The sequence below is a fragment of the Martes martes genome, assembly GCF_963455335.1.
Source record: "Martes martes genome assembly, chromosome: 7".
Classification (NCBI taxonomy): domain Eukaryota; kingdom Metazoa; phylum Chordata; class Mammalia; order Carnivora; family Mustelidae; genus Martes; species Martes martes.
In genome coordinates this window covers 139485385-139504612 of record NC_137894.1, presented here as the reverse complement: position 1 = coordinate 139504612, position 19228 = coordinate 139485385, and the positions used below count along the sequence as shown (strand labels likewise).

Below are 19228 nucleotides of genomic sequence, written 5' to 3'. Positions count from 1 at the left end.
GAGGGGCATGACATCCGTGTCCCCAAGGGCCCGGGCTCATTGGCTGTGCCAGCTGTGTGCTGGGGATGGGCAGAGTCTCCATTTTCCCGCCATTGCATGATAGCCCAGTGTGTCCTTGCACAGCACCCATGCCCTTTTGCCCACCCCGGTGTGTTCAAAGTCCTATGGGGTCCGTCTCCCCAGGCTGCAGGGTAGAGGCTTTGGTGGAAGTTCTGGCGACTTCCGAGCTAAAAGGCTGGTGTAACGGACTCTGTGTCCTGTCGGGTGGAGGTGGGTGCAGGAGGGGAGCCGTGACTGGCCCAGTGGACGGGGGTGTAGGCCCGTGTCTGGGCTGTGTGAGCTCCGGTGAAGTGCTGGTGTGGACAAGAGGTGCCTAGCCTGTCCCATACTGGGTGGCTGCAGACCATGCAGGAAGGCGCCCCGTGCGTCCGGCTTGGGACCTGACGTCCCACCTGCACGACTGCACCTGCCGAGATGGTCTGGTCCCCTAGCCTTCCCTGCCCCGTGGTCCGCATCTGTCCCCGGGCCCCTCTGCTCCTGGTTGCCCGCGGGTCCCACCCCGGTAGTCCCCCTCATCCCAGCCTGGCTTGGAGTGACTCAGTCCTTGCTTTTCTCCTGTGCCGGCCGAGCTGATCTGGGAGTTAGGGTGGTGGAGTTTTGCCTGCCTGTCTGATGGGATTGTAAAACTGGTCAGTGTGGTGAGGGAGGGTGGAGTTCAGGAACCCAGCCGCATTCCGACACTGGGGGTGCGTGGTTGGGGAGTGTGTCACTGGCTTGGCCCAGGCCCTGTCCCCTGGCTGCTCTCATCCTTAGAGTCCGTCAGGAAGGATGGCATCTCATCTGCACTATGGACAGCCCCCTCTGGCTGCGAATTGTTGAGAAGTTCCTGTGTGTCATGCGGGGGGACGAGAGGAACCCCGGACACTGACCCAGTATGCTTCGCAGACTCATTTTCCCCACCGTGCTGGGGAGGGGGCCCCCTGGACCCCATGCCCTGCTGGGCACTGCCCCCTGGCTGTGAGGGTCCCGTCAGGGGACGCTAGGGAGTACTTTCTGGATGTGAAGCAGCACGAGGCCAAGGGAACAGGTGGGGAACCCCTGTCCTTCCTGCAGGTCCTGGAAACCCTGGCCCGGAGGCTTTAGGCAGGCGTGTGGGTCTCACTGGAGACCGAGTTTGCCGCGATTAACGTGCTCCCCACTTGTGTTGTTACAGATCCCTCGTCCACCTACATCAGGCAGCTGGAGACCAAGGTGAGGCTGCTAGAGGGTGACAAGCCCTTCGCACAGGTAGGCTGGCTGGGGGGAGACTGCGGGGGAGAGTGCCTACTGCATGCTGAGGTCCAGCATGAGCCCTGCCCCCCCGCCCCCACTCCAGGGCCCACCCATGTCCCAGCTGACCTGGGCCTTCCTTTCCCCCTCACTCCCATAACTGCCCACCTGCCCACTAGCCATCCGAGGCATCCCCTGGAACTTTGGGGTCATGGACCTAATCCTCGTTCCATGGTGGCCTTGGGGTGTCCCCTGATGGTCTGTGAGCTCTTCGGGCCAGCCCTGGGCCTGTCCCGGAGATGGTGTGGAATGCACAGTTGCTGAAGGAGGGGCTGCTTTGGCCCTCAGGCAGGCAGATTGAGGCCGGGAAGCGGGTGGCACACCCCCACTGTCACCCACATGGAGACCTCCCGCTCCTGCCATGCTGCTCCTGTCCTGTCTGGGGTGCACCTTGTACCCTCCTGCGCCTGGCCGGTGCCCACAGGCGGATGAGGCTCTGTCTCATCCCCAGCACGTCTGCAGCACAGGGATGGCGGGTTAGAGGCTGGAGGATGAGGGCAGTGCAGGGGGAGGCCGGGCAGGGTGACAGCCTGCACAGGGGGACAGGCGGCTGTAGTCCTGCTGAGTGTGGCTGGCACGGAGGGGGTCGTGACCGTTAGGACGAGGGCCTTCTGTGGTGTGGGTGGGGCAGGGATGGGAGGCTGCAGTCAGCCCTGCACGAGGTCCGGGGGGCCAGCTGGCTTGGCCAGCCCCTCCAGCCTCTCTCTCCCTTGTACCCATCCTGGGCTTAATCTCCCCTCCCCCTCCCCTGCCATATCCCCCCACCCCCCATATGTGGCGGCCAGAATGCCCAGAGCGTTTCTCTGGGAACCAACCCCAGGGAGGGCTCAGCTGCCTGGCCCTGTTGCTAGGCGACCAGCAGGCTTGGCGCCGCTGTCCTGGCTGGCCTGCTCCGAAGCCCGCGGCACCCTGTCTGCCCGCTGGGCGGCTGCTGGGAGGCTCGGGGCCCCGGCACGGAGCACAGCCTCCACCACTGCTGCCCCACGCCTCGCCCCTGCGTGGGCCGTGTGGGCGGTTCCCACAGCCTGGCAGGATGGGGCAGAGTGCGTGGTTCACCCCCGACCCCCACACCCCCGCGGCCACCGCGCCCCCGCTCAGGCGTAGAGCCAGGCATCGAATTGCAAGGCTGGTTCGGAACTTTCTGTGGTTTATGGTCCTGTGTGGCAGAAGGGCTTGGCCACCGGCGTGCTGGCTCCCTTGGCTCCTTGGGGCTGGGGTCTCACCTGGCTGGGGTCTGGGGCACCTTCCATTCCACGGGGGCCTGGCGTGGGTTGGGGACGGGGTGTGGGCTGGGCTGGGGAAGTGGAGGCCGAAATGGCACCAGGAGGAGTAGGGGTGGTGGGGGCCGTCGTTAAGGCTCAGGGGCCTTTGCTTTGGAGTAGGTGCCTGTCCTGCTCGCTGCAGCCACTGGACGGCAGAGTGGAGGCCAGGACCACGATCTGGACCCGAAGCCTCGGGTCAGTGGCCTTGTGAGTCTTTCCCTGTCCCACTGTTGTTTCACGGTTCCCTTGGAGAAGCGGGGTGAGCATCCGAGCCCCAAGTTCAGGATGCTGTTTGCCATGTTGTTCTGTGGTCCAACTGGGCTTTGCTTGTGGCCTCTTTTCCACGAAGACAAGAGTGTCCCTGACCCTGTGGCCCCTGCTGTCCCGGCCACATTGTCCCATTGGGAAAATACACCCCAGTTACCAGTGGTGGACCTGGCCGTGGACTTGGGGGAATTGTGCCCATGCCCAGGCCACGGAGGGGTGGCTCTTCTACTCTGTCCTGCCTGGGGGCACCCCTGTGTCACAAGGGAGGCCCCCCAGAGCTGTGTCCACTGGCCCCATGCCCACATGTACGGAGGGGGAGGTTGTCAGGGTGCCTGTGTCCAGGCATCTGGGGTCTGGCAGCTACCTGGGCAGTGGGTGTCCTGCCCGCCACCCCCATCCCTGCTCAGACCTGCTCCCAGGGGTCAGACGTGGGGCCGTGGCCCCGAGGCAGCAGCAGAAGGTTCTGTCCGCCACCTGTGCCCACGCCCGGCCTGCTGGGGAAAGATGTCCGTTAGATAGAGGGATGCTGACCCTCGCCGGGATCCTGGTTTGCTGCTGCAGGCGGTTGGGATGTCGGCACAAGAACGAGCTTTTCCCTGGCTTACGGCCATGAGCGGGCGAGTGCTGGGAGCTCAGCATCCGCCACACAGGCCCCAAGTATCTTATTTCCCTGATAGAACTTTCCTTTCTCCCAAAAGAACGGAGCCTCGCGAAGGCAGGCTGCCGTGATGGTCGTTGTGTGGGCTTGTGTGGGTCCTGGGGGGCGGGGCACTCAGGGCCCTTCTCCGGCCTCTTCCTCCGTGGGGCCTCTGCTCAGGGTCTCCCAGTGAGCAGGTGTCAGGGCCACACCCAGCACTCCAAGAAGGGGGGCAGCCTTGTGGTGCTGGGGCCTCGGCACCCCACTCCCCTCCCAGGGCCTTGTGCACCTGTCCCCCTGTTGCCGTGGAAGTGTTGGCCCTCCACCTACTGTCTGCAAAAGCTCCCAGGAGCCATGACCGTTGGCAGGATGTCTGTCTCCGTCACCTGCTGTCACCAGAGCTTGGCCTTGAGGGCGGGTCGGTGGTGCTGGCTGCAGAGGTGGGCGCCGCTGTTCTGAGCCACGCAGGAGAGATGAGAGAGAGAGACACGGACAGCGAGGGGCCCCCTGGCCTGCTCCTGGCATCCTGGTGGCAACTCACGCGTCACTCGCTTCTGTATTCCTGTGGCAGTTCAGGTGGCACCGCTCTGCTTCCTCACCTGGAAAATGGGCATGCACACATGTTATGTGTAACAGATGGTCCTAGGGCATGGGGGTGACATGCCCAGGCCTGCCCACCTCCTTCCCCAGCTAGCAGGACTCGTGTGCACAGGGGGCTGCTGCAGGCCCACAGTGACAGTCTTGGCCCCATTCTAGGGGAGTCCAGGGAAGAAGGGGTTTACTTTTTCTTCTTTCTCCTGGCCTCCAGTTCAGGCATGGCTTCCTACCGACAGCCTCCCCAACCACCCACAGGGGGCTCGGCACTTAGTCTGGGTTCTCAGCCCCGTGAGCTGCTAGTTGTTGAGAGCCTCCCTTGGGGAGCCCAGCCCCCAGGTCTGCTGGACCATCAGCCACTCAAGTACTGGGATGCTGGCTCTCAGTGGTCGCATCGGCCTCTCCAGTGCTTAGCACAGCTAGACTGGGTGGATACATCTTGGGGAGGCCCTGGCCACTACCCACCCAGAGTCCTAGGCCAGGAGGGGAGGCTGGCTGTTGCCCAAAATAAGGAAGTTCTGCTTCACTGAGGTAGTGAGTGTGCCATCTTTGGAGGTAATCAAGGGATGGATTTGGGAATCCTGGAGAGAAAGATTCCTGTCTGGACCTCATGGGCCCTGGCTTGTCTGACTTGATGATGCTGGCACGTAAGTCTCGTCACTGAAATCAGATTGCTCAGAAACCTCCAGCTCTGCAAAGAGCCGAGAGCACCTCCCTTTTGGCGAAAAGCTGGAGGGAGCAGGATTCGTCTTCGAACCACCTTCAGGGGGCGTGGCTTCAGGGTTTGGGCCAGAGGGCGGAGATTCTCTGCGGCCCCCACTTCCCACTGCCCCCGCCCCTCCCCTCATGGCCTCTATTTAACTCTAAAATAGCTTTAATTAAAAATGTGCCAGCATGTTCACAGAACTAAATTACTATATTGCAGTTCGTGTTTTCCTTCTCGCGTTGGCTTTAAAATTTCATCAACACAGCTGCTTCCTCTGGGATGATTCATTTCGAGCCCCCTGCACACGTTATTATTTTTCTGGGGGATTCTGTGCCCGGCCGGGCTGGGGTGGGGGCGGCTGGCATTGATGCTGGGGCTTGGATCTTGGTTCCCTTGGTTCTCTCCCCGACCGGGCTGATGAATGAAGCCTCCCTGTTTGCCCAGGAGCCAAGAAAACGTGGGCTGCCGTGGAGGGGAGCGGAGGCGGCCGTGCAGGCCCAGCCCCCTTCGTCCTCACCCCTGTGTCCCTAGATGAACGGCTGCTCCGTGGCCCTTGTCTGCGTTTTGAGCCATCTGGGCCGGGGGACAGGGCAATAGTCTGCCACTATCTCAGCCCGTGCTGGGACCTTGGTTCTGTCGTCTGAGTCCCCGAGGAGGACGGGTGATCCCGCGTGGCTGGTTTGGCCTCCGGCGTTTCCGCGGTGCTGTGTCCCCACACAGGTCGCCGGCTATACGGCTCTGAGCCGTCCCTGCCCTGCCTGTTTGGCGTCTAGGGTGGTGGTCATGTCCCGTTCCCTCTGTTGGGGTGGGGTGGTCTCTGCACCCCTGGAGGGCTTGCATTACTTTGTTAGCAGAACCTTCCAGCTCGTCCGGCCTCTCCCTGAGCCAGGGAGGAAACCTCTTCTTTCCGGCATCCGAGCAGATGTCTGCTAGCAACGTGGGCAGAGAGAGACGGGGAATTCTGCCTCTGTCCCCGAGGCTTAATCATTGTCCACCGTGAGCCCCATGCTGGGTGGCAGAGCCACAGGGCCGGGTTCAGATCACCAACGTGCTGCCTTACGAGCTGGGTGGTGTGGGGCCAGGGACTTAACCTCTCTGGGCCTCAGTTTTCTTGTCTGTCAGATGGGGACACTAAGAGTGCCTGCCCCAGGTGTAAAGGGACGACGATCCCGCAACGCCCAAGGACCAGGGCTGGCCAGCAGTGATAGCCGTGGGCCCCCGGCAGCTGGGTGGCCCTCTTGACCCTAATTTGCGTGCAAACAACAGAGCCCTGGAAAGCTGAGGAGTTGCCCAGACTCCCCCAGCCCGGGTGGGATTTGGTTTTCATGAGTCTGTGCCCCCCCAAATCCCTCACCCCTTCTTGCGGGGTCCTGCATCTGTCCCTTGCTCACCTTATTGGAACAAGTACTGGGCTGTCAAGGGGACCTGTGAGGGCCGATGGTCACCGTGGCGGGTGAGGCCAGATGCTGTCCCGTCAGCCGCAGCCACGTGGTCCTGGACAGCACACACCCCCCCAGGTTTGAAAACTGGGATTTAGGGCCAGAAATGGCATGGGGCATCGGGATGCGGTGCCATCTCCCTGCGGAGAAGTCCTCTTAGCCACACATGGGACCTCCAAGGCCCGCTGGGAGCACTCGCGAGGCAGAACCTTCTGGGTCCCCAGCCACGCAGCAGCCGCGTCCTTCTTAATGGTCTGCAGCCGGGTTCTCTGGAAATTAAGGGAGATTCAGTCTGGCTGGTAGGTAGTAGCCGGACGCCCTCGTGAGCAGCCTCGCAGTGCCCCTTCCTTGCCTCTGCCGGCTGCCGCGCCGGGATCTTGGGGCGCCTCCAGGCCAGTGTAGTGGGCTGGCCTGTCGGGTCGCGGGGTCCCTGTGTGAGCCCTGGGAGGGCTGTGAGAGGGCCGGGTGCCCGGTCAGCCCTTGGAGACACGGGGGTTTCTAAAAACATGGGGGCTCTCCGGAGGTGCCCGCCCCGGCCCAACTGAGGTCCCGGCAGTTTTGGGCGAACAGGTGTCCAGGGAGGGGAATGGCGGGGAGGGGGGTTGTGGCTGGCATCTGCTGGGTGACACCGCTCCTCTTGCCTTCCAGCTGCCCCGTCCCTACGGCCGCCCGAGAAGCTGGCTTCAGGTAGAGCTGCCTGGCGGGACGTGTTTGCAGTGGTGTTTGGGGTGGGGACTGCTTTGAGTGCTGTGTGCTGCTCTGTCTTCTGTGGGTCCCCTCCTGTCCCTTCCTGGGAGCTGGCCACCACCAGGGTTCTGCCCTCTCCGAGCTGGCATTCACGAGCAGCTTTGCACATAATGGCAGTGGAGCGGGGACCCGCGGCCTCCCACGGCCCTTCTCACCCAGCTCTCCCAGACCGTGTCCGGGGGTCTGAGTGGTCTCTGGATGCCCCTACATCAGGGCTCATCCCGGAGCCCCCACAGCAGTCCCCGTGTCACCTGTCAGACGCTGCCTCCCTGTCGGGTGTGCCCCGGAGGTGCTCCTGTGACACGTGGTCCCACAAGGACCCAAGCCCTTTGGGGGCAGGAAGGAGGGGTGAGGCTAGCTGCCCGGAGTGAGCCCGTCCGCAGCTGCTGCCCAGACAGGAAGCCCCAAGTGGGCAGGTGGGGGAGCTGGGTGGGGTCCTTCCTCTGTATCCTGACTTTTCTGCGCAGCACCCGTCTGACCGTCTTCTCTAGGAGTCCCCTGGAAGGCGGTGGCTGGGGAGCTCACCGCTGGACCACGGGGGTTCAGAGAGGCTGGGGTAGCCCGAGTGCACGGCGGCCCGGAGCCTGGCGGCGGTGCGGGGATAGCCCTGGACAGAGGCTCTGTGTCCTTAAGTGGAGTTGGGGGCCCTGCGGCCACCTGGGTCTCTCCCTCCCGGCCGGAGGGGACAAGTCTCTGTCTGCACGCGATGCTTCTTTTACTTTTAAGGATGTGGGAGTCCCGCCACTCTGTGTGGCAGATCCTTTCTCCCTGTGTCCTGAGGGACCCATCTTTGGGATTGTGGCTGGGCAGACATCCTCTCCCTGCTTCCTGAACCATCCTGAGCCCCCCGCAGGTGCAGGCCCAACCGCCCCAGAAAGCCGTTTCAGCTCCACTGCCCTCTGCGTTAAAAACCTCGCGATTTCATTCTTCCAGGGCACCAACAGGCGCATCCCAGGATTTTTAATTTGGGTTTAAGTGCAATTATGTTCCCTCATTTTGATGCATCATTAGTCACATTGCCCCTAATGAGAGATTGTGTGTTTTTCCCGCCAGCTTTGTGGGTCGCTAATAAAGTTCCGTGGATGTGTGAATATTTATAGGTGATCGCTGAAGGCAGGGTGGGAATTGCACTCGCTGATTTAAACCCTCCCCCTGGCCCCCTGTACACACACATCCTCCCCAGGAATTTATCTGGTGTGGAGGGAGGAGGCAACACAAACCTGTTTTGTTTTCAGTAACAGCATGTGAGTTGCTTCTGAACCTACTGGGTCCTGGGCCAGAGGAGCTGTGTGGGAGGTGAGACTCAGCCCAGAGAAGGATCTAGATGGCGAGGGGGAAGGGCGGGGCAACGTCCAGCTGTCCTGGTATCAGGGGCTGGTCAGAGAGAGCGGGGGCTCAAATCCTTGGCCATGTGGCCAAATGTCAGTGTGTGTGAGCTGGGCTGAGCCTTGCACCCTGGTCCCTTTTTGCCAGCCTGGTGAGGCCAGTGGGGCGTGTTCCCGCAGGATGGGGTCAGAGGGCCCGACAAGGACCTGGTGGCCCTGGACGTGGACGCTCAGTGTCATTGGGTTTAGAACACACACTGCTGGAGAAGAGTTTGGAACTGTCACAGACGCCTGGCCAGGGAGATAATTGCCTTCGCCTGAAGCTGGGTTGAGACCCCTGCCCACCGTGGGCAAGTCAGGGAGGCACAGGTGCTCTGATGGGCCCCAGGGTGGGCACTGAGGGTCGGCACTGTGGCCTCTGTCTTTCTGGTGCCTGGTGACGGGGCGATCTGCTAGATCGGACCTCTGGCTGGGCCAGGGAGGACTAACATGGCTCTGGTTAGAGGCCGTAATCCGGGGGTGGGGGGCAATCACATGTCAAGGGTTCCTGGGGATACCCTGCCACACTTCAGGGGCCATCCTTGGAGGGGGCATCCCCACTTCTGTCCTGTGTCTCTTGGTGACCTTTGCTCACACTCAGGTTCTCCTGGAGGCCATGGGAATCGTTCTGCTCTGGCCAGCGTGCCTGGGTGGGGTGGAGAGCAGGCGGTGAGGGCTTGGATCTGCTGTCGGGTGTTTGTTCTGGAAGCCTCCGCGCACCTGCCTGCCTGCCTTACATTTTTACTCCGGTCCCCCAGACCTTTACAGGGTGCTGCTCTGTGCCCTCTGACCTGGCCCCCGGGACCCAGGGGTCGGACCTGGGTCTGATGGGGACAGGAGAGCAGAACGCAGGGAGTCGGTGAGGCTGGAGACTCGTGAGAAGCGGGGGTCTGGGTCCGGCAGTTGGGAGGCGAGCAGGCCGTGCGTGCATCCCTCCCAGGCCGGCGGGGAGTGCGGGGGCTGGTGTGTAGGAGGAAGGACCCTTGGGTGTGGTTGCTGAGCTGTCTGGCTCACCACCCCCCTGCCCTCCAGGCTCTGTTTGGGGACTTACGGGACCTTCTATGTGTTTTGTCTGCCCCCCAGCATGCCCTCAGATCCTTTGAAGTCGAAAAGGATGTCCGGGCCAGCAACACCCCTCTGGGCTCTGAGTGATGCGGGGGGCCCGAGAGGCCATGGCTCCTTCTCAGAGGGCCTGTGTCGGATTAAGCGTGACCCCTGGGTCCCCTCCCTCTGCTGATTCCAGCCTCCAGCATCCGGGGGCATTTGCTTTGCCCTGAGGGAAATCACCTGTGGCCAAATATATGTCCATTCACTCCTTCCTTCTGTGCCCCCTGCGGCTCCCCCTCCCTCCTTCCTAAGCGGGCACTGGTTCCTGTGGACATAGAGGGGAGGACACAGGGCTCACATTTGGGAGCTCCTGTCTGATGGCAGAGGCTGAGGGCAGCCTGAGCACCTCACAGGGACAGACTCACCCGTGAGAGGCGGGAGCACCCCCCGGGGCTGGAGGGAGTGTTCCCCAGGCCAGGTGTGGGGGCCCCCAGTGCAGGATGCTGGAGCAGAGGCAGGAGGGTGGGCCTGGGAGGCCATATTCATTTACTCGTTTACTCTGTTCGAGAAACGTTGATAAAGCATGCACTGGGGGGCAGCTTGAAGCCCTCCGGCCTTGTGGCACCAACACGTGGTGGCAGTGAGGACCGATGGGGCAGGGAGAGGGGAGGGAGGGTGCAGCCCACTGCCGGTGCGGGGGAAGGGGCAGGCAGGAGCAGCTGACCGTGTCCTGACAGAGCACGGCCCTTGGCCCCCTCAGCACAGCCACTCACCTCTAACCTGTCCCCCTTCCCTCGCAGCAGACAGGCCCTGGAGAGTTCCGGACGCTGCGGAAAGGCTTCTCCCCGTACCACTCGGAGTCCCAGCTGGCAAGCCTCCCGCCCTCCTACCAGGACTCCCTGCAGAACGTAAGAGCCCCTCCCTACGGTCACACCGCTCACCTGGGGACCCCGTGCCTCCAGGATCCTCGGTCCACATTGTAGGGCAGGGGTGAGGCTCAGCCCGTCTCGTGACCTGCCCGGGCCGGGGAGGCCCAGAGCTTCTATAGGAACACTCTTGGGGAGCTGCTAGGCAGCAAACCCTTGCTGGGCCCTGGAGGGACCCTCCAAGCCTGGCGCCGCTGGGGGCCCGGATCTCCCACACCTGGCGTGTGTTCTGTGAGGCCACCTGCAGGTCCTGGGAGTTGGGGGACAGGTAGCCCACAGGTCAGAGGATCCCAAGGTGAAACAGGTGACCCTATGGGGCAGGGACCCGGACCCCCTTTCCTCACCAGGCTGGCTGTCCCCGCCCTCCCTACCTCTGTCCCTGTCCACTTTCCCCACTCCCTGCCCACTTGAGTCAGAGGCTGCGTGTCTGCCCAGGGCCCCCGAGCTTCTCCCTGACGAGGGTCACTGGCCAGGGTGCCGTGGGGCAGGGTCCAGCAGGCCCTGGGACTCCAGGCCCCGTGGAAGGAGCTGGCCGCGGAGGGGGGCTGAGTACCAGCCTGCCGAGAGCAGGGTTAAGGCTGTTGACAGTCCCTGGGGGGAGACTGGTCTCCTGCCTTTTTTCTTTTCGGGTCAGTTGACTTTATTTATTTATTTTTAAACCACTTTTTAATTTCTTTATTTTGACAGAGAGACAGCAAGAGAGGGAACACAAGCTGGGCGAGCGGCAGGCAGTGGGGGAGGGAGAAGCAGGCTCCCCGCTGAGCAAGGAGCCCAGTGCAGGGGTTGATCCCAGGACCCTGCGATCATGACCCGAGCTGAAGGCAGACGCCTAACCGACTGAGCCACCCAGGCGTCCCTGTCAGTTGACTTTATTTTTGAGGACTCGCTTAACTGGTTTTTAGCGTGTTTAGATTGCTGTAGTTATCACAATAGAACATCTCTTACCCCACAGAGGAACCTCACCCCCTTGAGCAACCCCTCCCCACTCTCCCCTGCCTTGCCCGGGCGACCACTGGTGTGCTCCTGCCTCCACAGACTTGCCCATTCTGGACATTGCTTAGCAACAGAGTCCTGTAACAGGCCACCCTCTGTGACTGGCCGCGTCCGCGGGGCGCTGTTTTGGAGGCGCGGCCGTGGGCTCGAACCTCCTGCCTTTGTGTTGACGAGCGATATTCCATGGGTGCGGGCAACCCCTTCCCCCACCCCCACTCAGCGGCTGGACATCTGGGCAGTGTCCACACCTTGCCCGGCGTGGGGAGCACCGCTGCGAACGTTCTGGACGAATGGTCGTGTGGTCGTGTGGCTTCTGTTCTCTTGGGGACACACTCGGCTCCCCACTTAGGGCACCAGCTCTGGAACCCCGGACCCCGTTTGAGCCCTGCTGTGAGCCTTCTGTCAGACCCATGGTCCTGCCCTCATCTGTCACATGGGGGTGCAGGAGGATAGCAAGTCAGGAGGTGTCTCGGGTGGGGGGGGGTGGGTGCCGAGAAAGTGGGAGGTGTCGCCGGGCTGGCCCTCCCGCCCCAGCCGGAGAGGCCTTTGGGAGAAGCTGTCTGTGGGGCGCACCCTCTGCAAGCTCCAGTCCCACAGCCTTTACTTCTGACCCGGGTTACAGGTCCACACGGGCGTCGTGGACGGGACCTGCAGCCACGTGCTCATTGGCAGCCTGGTGAGGCGGGTCAGGGAAAGGCTGTCCGGGCCACTCCTGGCTTCCTTCCTGCCTTTGCTCTGGGAAGCAGCCCCCTGGTGCCCTTACGGAGCAGGCTGTTCAGGGAGCCCCAGGTGCAGATGGGACAGGAGGCCCGAGGTGCCAGGGGCCAGGCATCAGGTGCCTCCCAGGGCTGAACGCGGGTGGCTGTCGCCCCCTGCTGGCCGACGGTGGAGGGCGCTCAGCCCTCGGCCTCAGACTGTGCACCTGCTTTCGGGCAGGTGTGCGTGTGTGTGTGTGTGTGTTTCTGCCTTCCACCTGCCTCCCCAGAACCCTGGGATCCCCGTCTGGTTTCCCCACGTGACCCATCTGGCATGGGCACCAGAGACCAAGCAGCCCGGCTGCGGTTAGGGAAGTGCCCATCAGACCATCGGACAGCGTGCCGGGGCTCTGCACACAACCTGGGACACCGGAACCCTTTCCGTCGTCCAGACGAGGAAACTGAGGGACGCGGAGTGGGTTGGGCCCTACCTCAGAGCCTTGCCCAAGCCCACACAGCATGGCTGGGCTGGGCAGGCTCCCCGGGGGATGGCCCCCGAAACCAGCTCACCAAGTCCACCTGGTCACTGGGGTTCAGTGACTGAGAAAGAAACTGAGACTCAGAGGAGGGACGGATGTGCAGGGCACCCCGGCTCCCCGGCCTCTCCCGGCTGCTTGCCCCCATGCTTCCCGGGGCGCTTGCCGCTTCCTGGCTGGCCTCCAGCACTTGCTGGCTCCCGCTAGACCCACTCCCAGTGTCTTCCGACCTCCCGGCTGGTGTCGGCCCCAGGGAGCTCCATTCTCCAGTCCTCCTTCTCTGGGGCCCGAGGTCCCGGGTCCCCCTATAGCTTGAGGCACACCAACCGGTCCAGTAATCCCATCGAAAAGCAGCGGGGGGCCCTGGGCAGACACGCAGCCTCTGACACAGGTGGGCCTGACTCCACAAGGCCGACTCCCCTCTTCACCTGGCCTTGTCCCCTGCCCCCCAGGCTGTGGGGGTGCCTGGTTGCCATCTGAAGTGGCCTGGGTGGTTGGGTTGGTTAAGTGTCTGCCTTCGGCTCAGGTCGTGATCCCAGGGTCCTGGGATCGAGTCCCGCATCGGGCTGAGGGGCGCCTGGGTGGTTGAGTTGGTTAAGTGTCTGCCTTCGGCTCAGGTCGTGATCCCAGGGTCCTGGGATCGAGTCCCGCATCGGGCTCCCTGCTCAGCAGGAAGCCTGCTTCTCCCTCTGCCCCTCTCCTCCCACTGCTTATGCTCTCTGCTCTCTCTCTCTCTCTCTCAAATAAATAAATGCAGTCATTATTTTATTTTATTTTTTAAAAAAAGTTTGCTGAATTTGGTGGCACCCCTCAGGTGGCCAGACAGGCCGGAAGCTCAGGGCTGGGAGAGTGTCCCTGCGGAGGGGGAGTGGGGGCGAGGTCTAGTTTAGCCCACTCACCTGGTATCGGGGGAAGGGGGCAAACCCTGGCGTTTGCTGGGAGATCTTTGCCAGCCCCCTGCCCTTCTCTGAGCTGCCCTCACTTCCTCTGGGAGACAGAGAACAGACCCTGCACGTGGGCTGCGGAGAGGAGCCTGCGAGTTGGGGTGGGCTTTGGGGCAGCCCCCCGGCCTCTGCCCCGGCCTGGGCCTCACACCCCGCCTCCTCACCAGCAGCCCTCGGCCCCCAGGTTCTCCTGCATTAGTCTGGGACCTCACCCTGCCACTGGGCGCCCCTCTGGCCACCACCCGGGGGCCGCTGAGGACCGGCTAAGCCCCGCGATTCCTTCCCACAGGGCCCAGCTTGCACGGTACCTGAGCTGTCCTCGCCCCCCTCCGCCGGCTACAGCTCTGCGGGACAGAAGCCGGAGGCTGTTGTGCACGCCATGAAGGTGAGGGCCAGGCCCCGCCCACCCACACCCAGACCCTGCTCCCCGGGGCGGGGGGGTGGCGCCCAGGTCCCTGGTGCAGTGCGGACCCCGGACCTTCCACGCTGCATGGGCTCTGAGTCCGTGCATGTCGGAGCAGCGGGGCGGTGGGGAGGGGCTCTGAGCCCGGAATGCCTTGGGGAGGGAGTTGGAGGTGTCGGTTGGCAGCAGCTTGTCACCCATCTGTCATCCCAGTGACGGGAAACGTACTTGGGCCAGGTAGGGGAGGGCAGGCATCCCCTCTAAGTCAGAGAGGTGGGGGCAGGGCTGGGCTGGGATCAGGTTCCGGCCTCCGAGGTCCGTCCTCGCTCGCAGGTACAGCTCCCCGGGGGGCTGGCTCGCTGGGCCCACACCCACCGTGGCCGTGCCCCCTGCCCCTCACCCATGCATGGACATAAGTGCTCTGTGGCCCGGGTGTGCAGGCCTTTCTGCACAGATAACAGCATTCTTACACTGGTGCAGGCAGTGACTGGGACACATATACACACACTCGCCCTGTGTGTGCAAGTGGGTGCTTGCTGGGGGCCCTCGGTTGGAATGAGCACACCTGTCTGAGGGTAGTCCCCCCCCCCCCGCCAGCCTGTCCTCCCTGCTCCCCGGGGACCCGGTTTCAGCTTCACCCCCAGCTGTGATGCTGGGGGTGCGGCTTACCTTGGGGGAGGGCTGCCAGGATGAGGGAAGAGGACCCCCCCCCCCATGGCTCAGGATCCTTGGCGTCTGTGGGCAGCCTTCCCCTGACCCTGGGGCCGGTTCCCCGCAGGTCCTGGAGGTGCACGAGAACCTGGACCGGCAGCTCCAGGACAGCTGTGAGGAGGACCTGAGTGAGAAGGAGAAGGCCATCGTCCGTGAGATGTGCAACGTGAGGCGCTTCCCGGGGCCCGGGGGCGGGTCTGGGGTCTGGGACCCAGGGGGCGGGGGGTGTGAGCAGGGCGGGTCCCGGCGTGACCTGGAGGCCTGGGGGAAGGCACCGGAGCCTGGACAGCCCTGGCCAGTCCTCCCCCCACGGCCCGTCCCACTTCCGCCTGAGAGTGGGGGCCCTGACCTCTCCAGGCCTGTCCGTTCCCGGAGCTCCGCCCCCAGCCCCCTCGGACTGGTTCCGTTCACCCCGCATATCCCATCCCGTGGCCCCCGGTGGCCCCCAGTGGCTGCTGGCCACACAGGTGGTGTTCAGACCAGAGATGTGAGCAGGACCCTCTGCTCTGAGGGCCTGCAAGGCTGGGGCTGCATTTGCTTCTGGAAACTGGGCCGTTTCTGTGGCTGCCCAGAACGGGGAGCTCAGCCCTGACCTGCCCGGCTGGGGCGTGTCATCTCTGGACCCTTCTAGGAGGCAGCAGCGGCGGAACCTGGGCCTCACCTGGGGTCAGGTGTCCTGTACCCACCTCCTCTGCCGCCTCCGGCCTCTCTGGGCCTCACGTGGCCTCAGTTTCCCCTTCGGGCCCCACGGCTGTGGGGACTTTTTGGGTGATTTTTGAGGGGCCCGAGGCAGTGTGGGTGCCCGGGTCCGCAGGTGGCCTTGGGTGGGCTCTGCACTCACAGCTCGCCCCGTCCACAGGTGGTCTGGCGAAAACTAGGCGATGCGGCCAGCTCCAAGCCCTCCATCCGGCAGCACCTGTCTGGGAACCAGTTCAAGGGGCCTTTGTAGGGCTGCTGCTCCGTGGACGTGGACTGGCCCTGCAGGGCGCCCAGGACGAGTCGCAGGCCCCCGTGTTTGTTTCCTGTGGTGAATTGTACATAGGACACTGCCCGCCGTGACCCGGGTCCTGTGGGTCCAGCACGCTGACAGCCGGGCCTCCGTCTCCCTCCTCACGCACCAGCACACGGAAGACGAGAGGCTGCCGGCCGTGCCCCACGGCAGAGCGGCCCAAACAGCCTCGTCCCTGCTCTGGGGCCCCGCTGCCGGGAGGCTGAAGGCTGTGTGGGGACTCAGGGCCCGGCATCCCAGGCTGGGCCCAGCCTTGGCCGAGGGGCACCTCGTCGAGCCTTCTACCCCCTGGCTGCCGCCCACGCTGGACAGAGGCCGCCGGCAGCTGGACCTGACACAAGGGGCACCCCTTCTCACCCATCTGCGGCCTGAACCCCAGCTCACCGAGCCCCGCATCCCGAGTCGCGGACAGGGAAGCTCCTGGTGTCTGTGGCTGGCTGGAGGCCCTGAGGCCCTTCCTCTGGCACCGCTGCCCGCCCCCCCCGCCCCGCCCCGTGCCCAGCTCCCTGCTGCCAGCTGCTGCTTGGTTTCAGGGTGCTTGCGCGCAGCCCCGAACACATCACTCGCTGCGGAGTCTCCCCTCCCACCCCGGGGCAGATCACGCCCTAGCTTTTTGGGTCCCTCCTGCCCAGGACCCGAGGCCTCTCCATCTCTAGTTTCACACGACGGGCCAGGGAGCTAGGAGGCTGTGTGGAGAGTCTCCGGGCCGAGCCCCACGCTCTCTCTCCAGATGGGCAGCACCGGGCCGAGCTGGGCCTCTGGTATCCCCCAGAGCCCAGCCCCAGCCGGGGTCCCTGTGGATGGAGCTGCGCGGGCTGGCTGGGGGGGGGGGGCTTCTGCCCTCTCTGGAAGGAGCCCGACCCGGCTCTGGCTTTAACTTGGCTGTGTGGCCTTCAGCAAGTCACTCAGCTTCTCCAGGGCCCTGGTGGGAAGACGAGGTCTCAGGGTCTTCGGGCCGTGCTCACCACCCGAGGCCACCAGCTGGGTTCAGCCCGGGCCTCCATCGCGGCCCGCACGCCCGGGCGCTCCCCCTGCTGCAGAAGCCGCTGCTGGCTGGGCCGGACCGAGCGGGGTCCACTGCCTTGCTGCCTCTCCACAGGTGCTGCCACCTCCCCTCTCTGAGCCTCAGTGTCCTCCACTGAGAAGGGACAGCCTCAGGCCCTCTTCGTGGGGCTTGGGATCCAACGAGACCTTCTGTGTAAATGACCATATACGGACTACAGATGGGATGGAGAAATGTTGAAATTGCTGAGGGAGGTGAGGCCCAGAGGGGGGGCACATTACAGACGAGCTCCCGGATGCTGGGAAGTGGGGGGGCCACCGGCCGTGACGGCTGCTCGGTCCCTCCCGCCGCCTCCGCTGGCTGGTGGGGCTTGGCTCCGTGCCTCAAGCACTCGAAGAGCCCAGGAGGCCCCTTTTGCAGCGGGCAGGCCTCATCTAGGCCTGCACGAGGGATGGGGGCCAGGCGAGGGGATGGGGGAGGCCGCCCTGTTCCTAGAGCCCCGGGGGGACTCTGCGCCATTCCCACCGCCTGTCGGCCATCGGCGCCCGTGGGTGAGTCGTACACTCTCAGGGGAAAGGCTTATAGCCCTCCTTGTGCCCAGGGAGTGCTGAGTGGGTGCTGGTGACGGCAACAGGCATGTTCCTCTTGCCCTGGGTGTTACAGGGAGCTCTGGGCTCTCCCTGAAGGGAGCTTGCCAGCAGGTCAGGTGGTGAGCTCCCTCTCCCTCGGGGTGTGCATCGAAAGCTAGGGAACATCCTTGGTCATGGTACCAGGTAGTTCTTGCCCTAGTGGGCAGTGAGCTGGGGGGCAGAGGCTCCCCTCTGGATCTTGGAGTCCAAAGAACCACAGAGCAGCCCGAGGTGGGGGGGTGGGTCCATTCTGGGTGGAAGCCACATCTGGGAGCCCATTTGTCATGTCTGGATCAGGCCGGCCTGGCCGCCACTGAACATTAGCAATAAGTCAGGGCCCTGGTATCTGCAGATCTCCTCCACACCGGCCCAGGGAAGAACAGCTTTGAAGGGACCGTCCCCGCCTCGGGAAGGTGACCCCGTCCGTCATGCTGTGGGGTACCTGGGGGGTCAGGTGGGGCGTTTCTGCCTGGATCCTCCCGTGCGCCACGCAGGCGACCTCTCCTTCCCACCGCTGCTCGTGTTCCTGAGCCAAGTGCATGGGGATGGCTTTCAAGGACAGAACTGTACCTGTGACAGTCATCTAATGTAGTAAGCTGTTAAAAAAAAAAAAAAAAAAAGCCAGCAGCACCTCTGCCTGGCCCCACAGGGCAGGGGGTGGGTGGGGCGCAGTGGGAGCCCACAGGCTGGGGAGGATCAGAGGAGCCTCACCGTGGAGACAGCCGGGGGCCAGGCGAGCACGAGTCCCAGCCCTGCCAGCAGCTCGGACGTGCATCGGGTGACGTGGGGTGATCTCCCCTCTGGAGCCTTAGCTGTAGAAGCTCACGGTGGCGGACGGGTGTTGCTGAACTCGGTGCCCTTTCATGAAGGTCCCTTTACGTTTCATACTCTGATTCTAGGTCTTGAAGCCCCGCGTGACATCTGGACTGGGGCTTCAGTTCCCACTGTGATGGGTGTCACCCTTCCAGCCTCACCCCAGGTGGCCGAGCCCATCCTGGGATCAGAATCTGCTGAGCACATGTTTTTAGGGTGGCACATTTTTATCCAAAAGTTATTAGCTACACATCAGTGTTTAAACAGAAAAAGTGACCTTTCATTTTTTTTTTTTTTCTTGGAAACTTGAGAAGAAACAAAATGCATACTACTGATTTTTTTTTTTTTTTAAAGGAAACAAGCTAAATGCATGACTGCGGAGCGGTAGAAGTGTTTATTTTTCATACTGTGGGTGGGTGGGGGGGTATTTGTGCTGCTTTCTGGAATCGGGCTGGAACGTCTGGTTCCCGGCCCCGGGCCGTCAGCCATGCTGTTTTCTGTGGTGGGTGCCCGCAGTGAGAACCGGGGGCAGCCCCTCGCCCGGCTCCGGGCGGAGCTGGGAGCTGTGGACCCCTGTGCCCGTTTCTACCTTCCACTGAACCACTTTGATTTGGGGAGAGAAAAAGCGCTAGAACTTTTGATAGTGTGGTAAAAACACTGATTTGAACTATTTTAGTAAAAGGAGTAACAGAAGATTGTGATAGTGTATACTTTACGCTAGATAAATAAAGGCTCTTTGTAAGCCTCTGTGGTGGGTGCGCAGTGCTTGTCTCGGGTGGGGGGGCCGCCGGGTAGAGGGCCATAGCCCCGGGGAGCACCTCGGGCATGGGGGTTCTGCCCAGTGTTGGAGACCACAGACGGCCACTCTGATGGTGCGAGTGGAAAGAAATTTCCAATCTGAGCCCTCGTGGGACCCAGGAGCCTGTCTGCATGGGTGCATGTGAGAGCTCCACGCTCGTTCGGAACCACCCGGGTTCCTCCGAGGGGAGCCCATGCAGACACGGGGCGGGGTACGAGCTGGTCCGTGAGGCCAGACCCCTGGGGGTGCTGCCTTGGGTGACATGGGGTCAGGTCTGGGGCTTGTGAGGCCAGTGTCCCTCTGCTGCCTGCCCCTCAGCCCCCAGGGCCAGGGGGAAGAGGTGCCTCTTGGGGCCCCACCTGTGCGGAAGAAACA

General features: G+C 63.2%; 1 protein-coding gene across 2 annotated transcripts in view; it reads left to right on the top strand.

Moving 5' to 3' along the window:
- CCDC85C (coiled-coil domain containing 85C) overlaps window positions 1-18361 on the top strand; it is a gene marked incomplete at its 5' end in the record, with an annotated part of 75086 nt that extends 56725 nt beyond the window's left edge. Inside the window, 5 exons of one of the 2 annotated variants that reach the window (XM_080808371.1) lie at window positions 1214-1287; window positions 10196-10300; window positions 13776-13871; window positions 14668-14766; window positions 15460-18361. In XM_080808371.1, the coding sequence (XP_080664497.1) occupies window positions 1214-1287; window positions 10196-10300; window positions 13776-13871; window positions 14668-14766; window positions 15460-15549 (464 nt within the window). In that variant the 3' untranslated portion in view covers window positions 15550-18361. Of the gene's footprint in view, window positions 1-1213; window positions 1288-10192; window positions 10301-13775; window positions 13872-14667; window positions 14767-15459 lie in introns of both variants that reach the window. The other variant, XM_080808370.1, reaches the window with a different exon arrangement.
- Window positions 18362-19228: the final 867 nt, after the last annotated feature.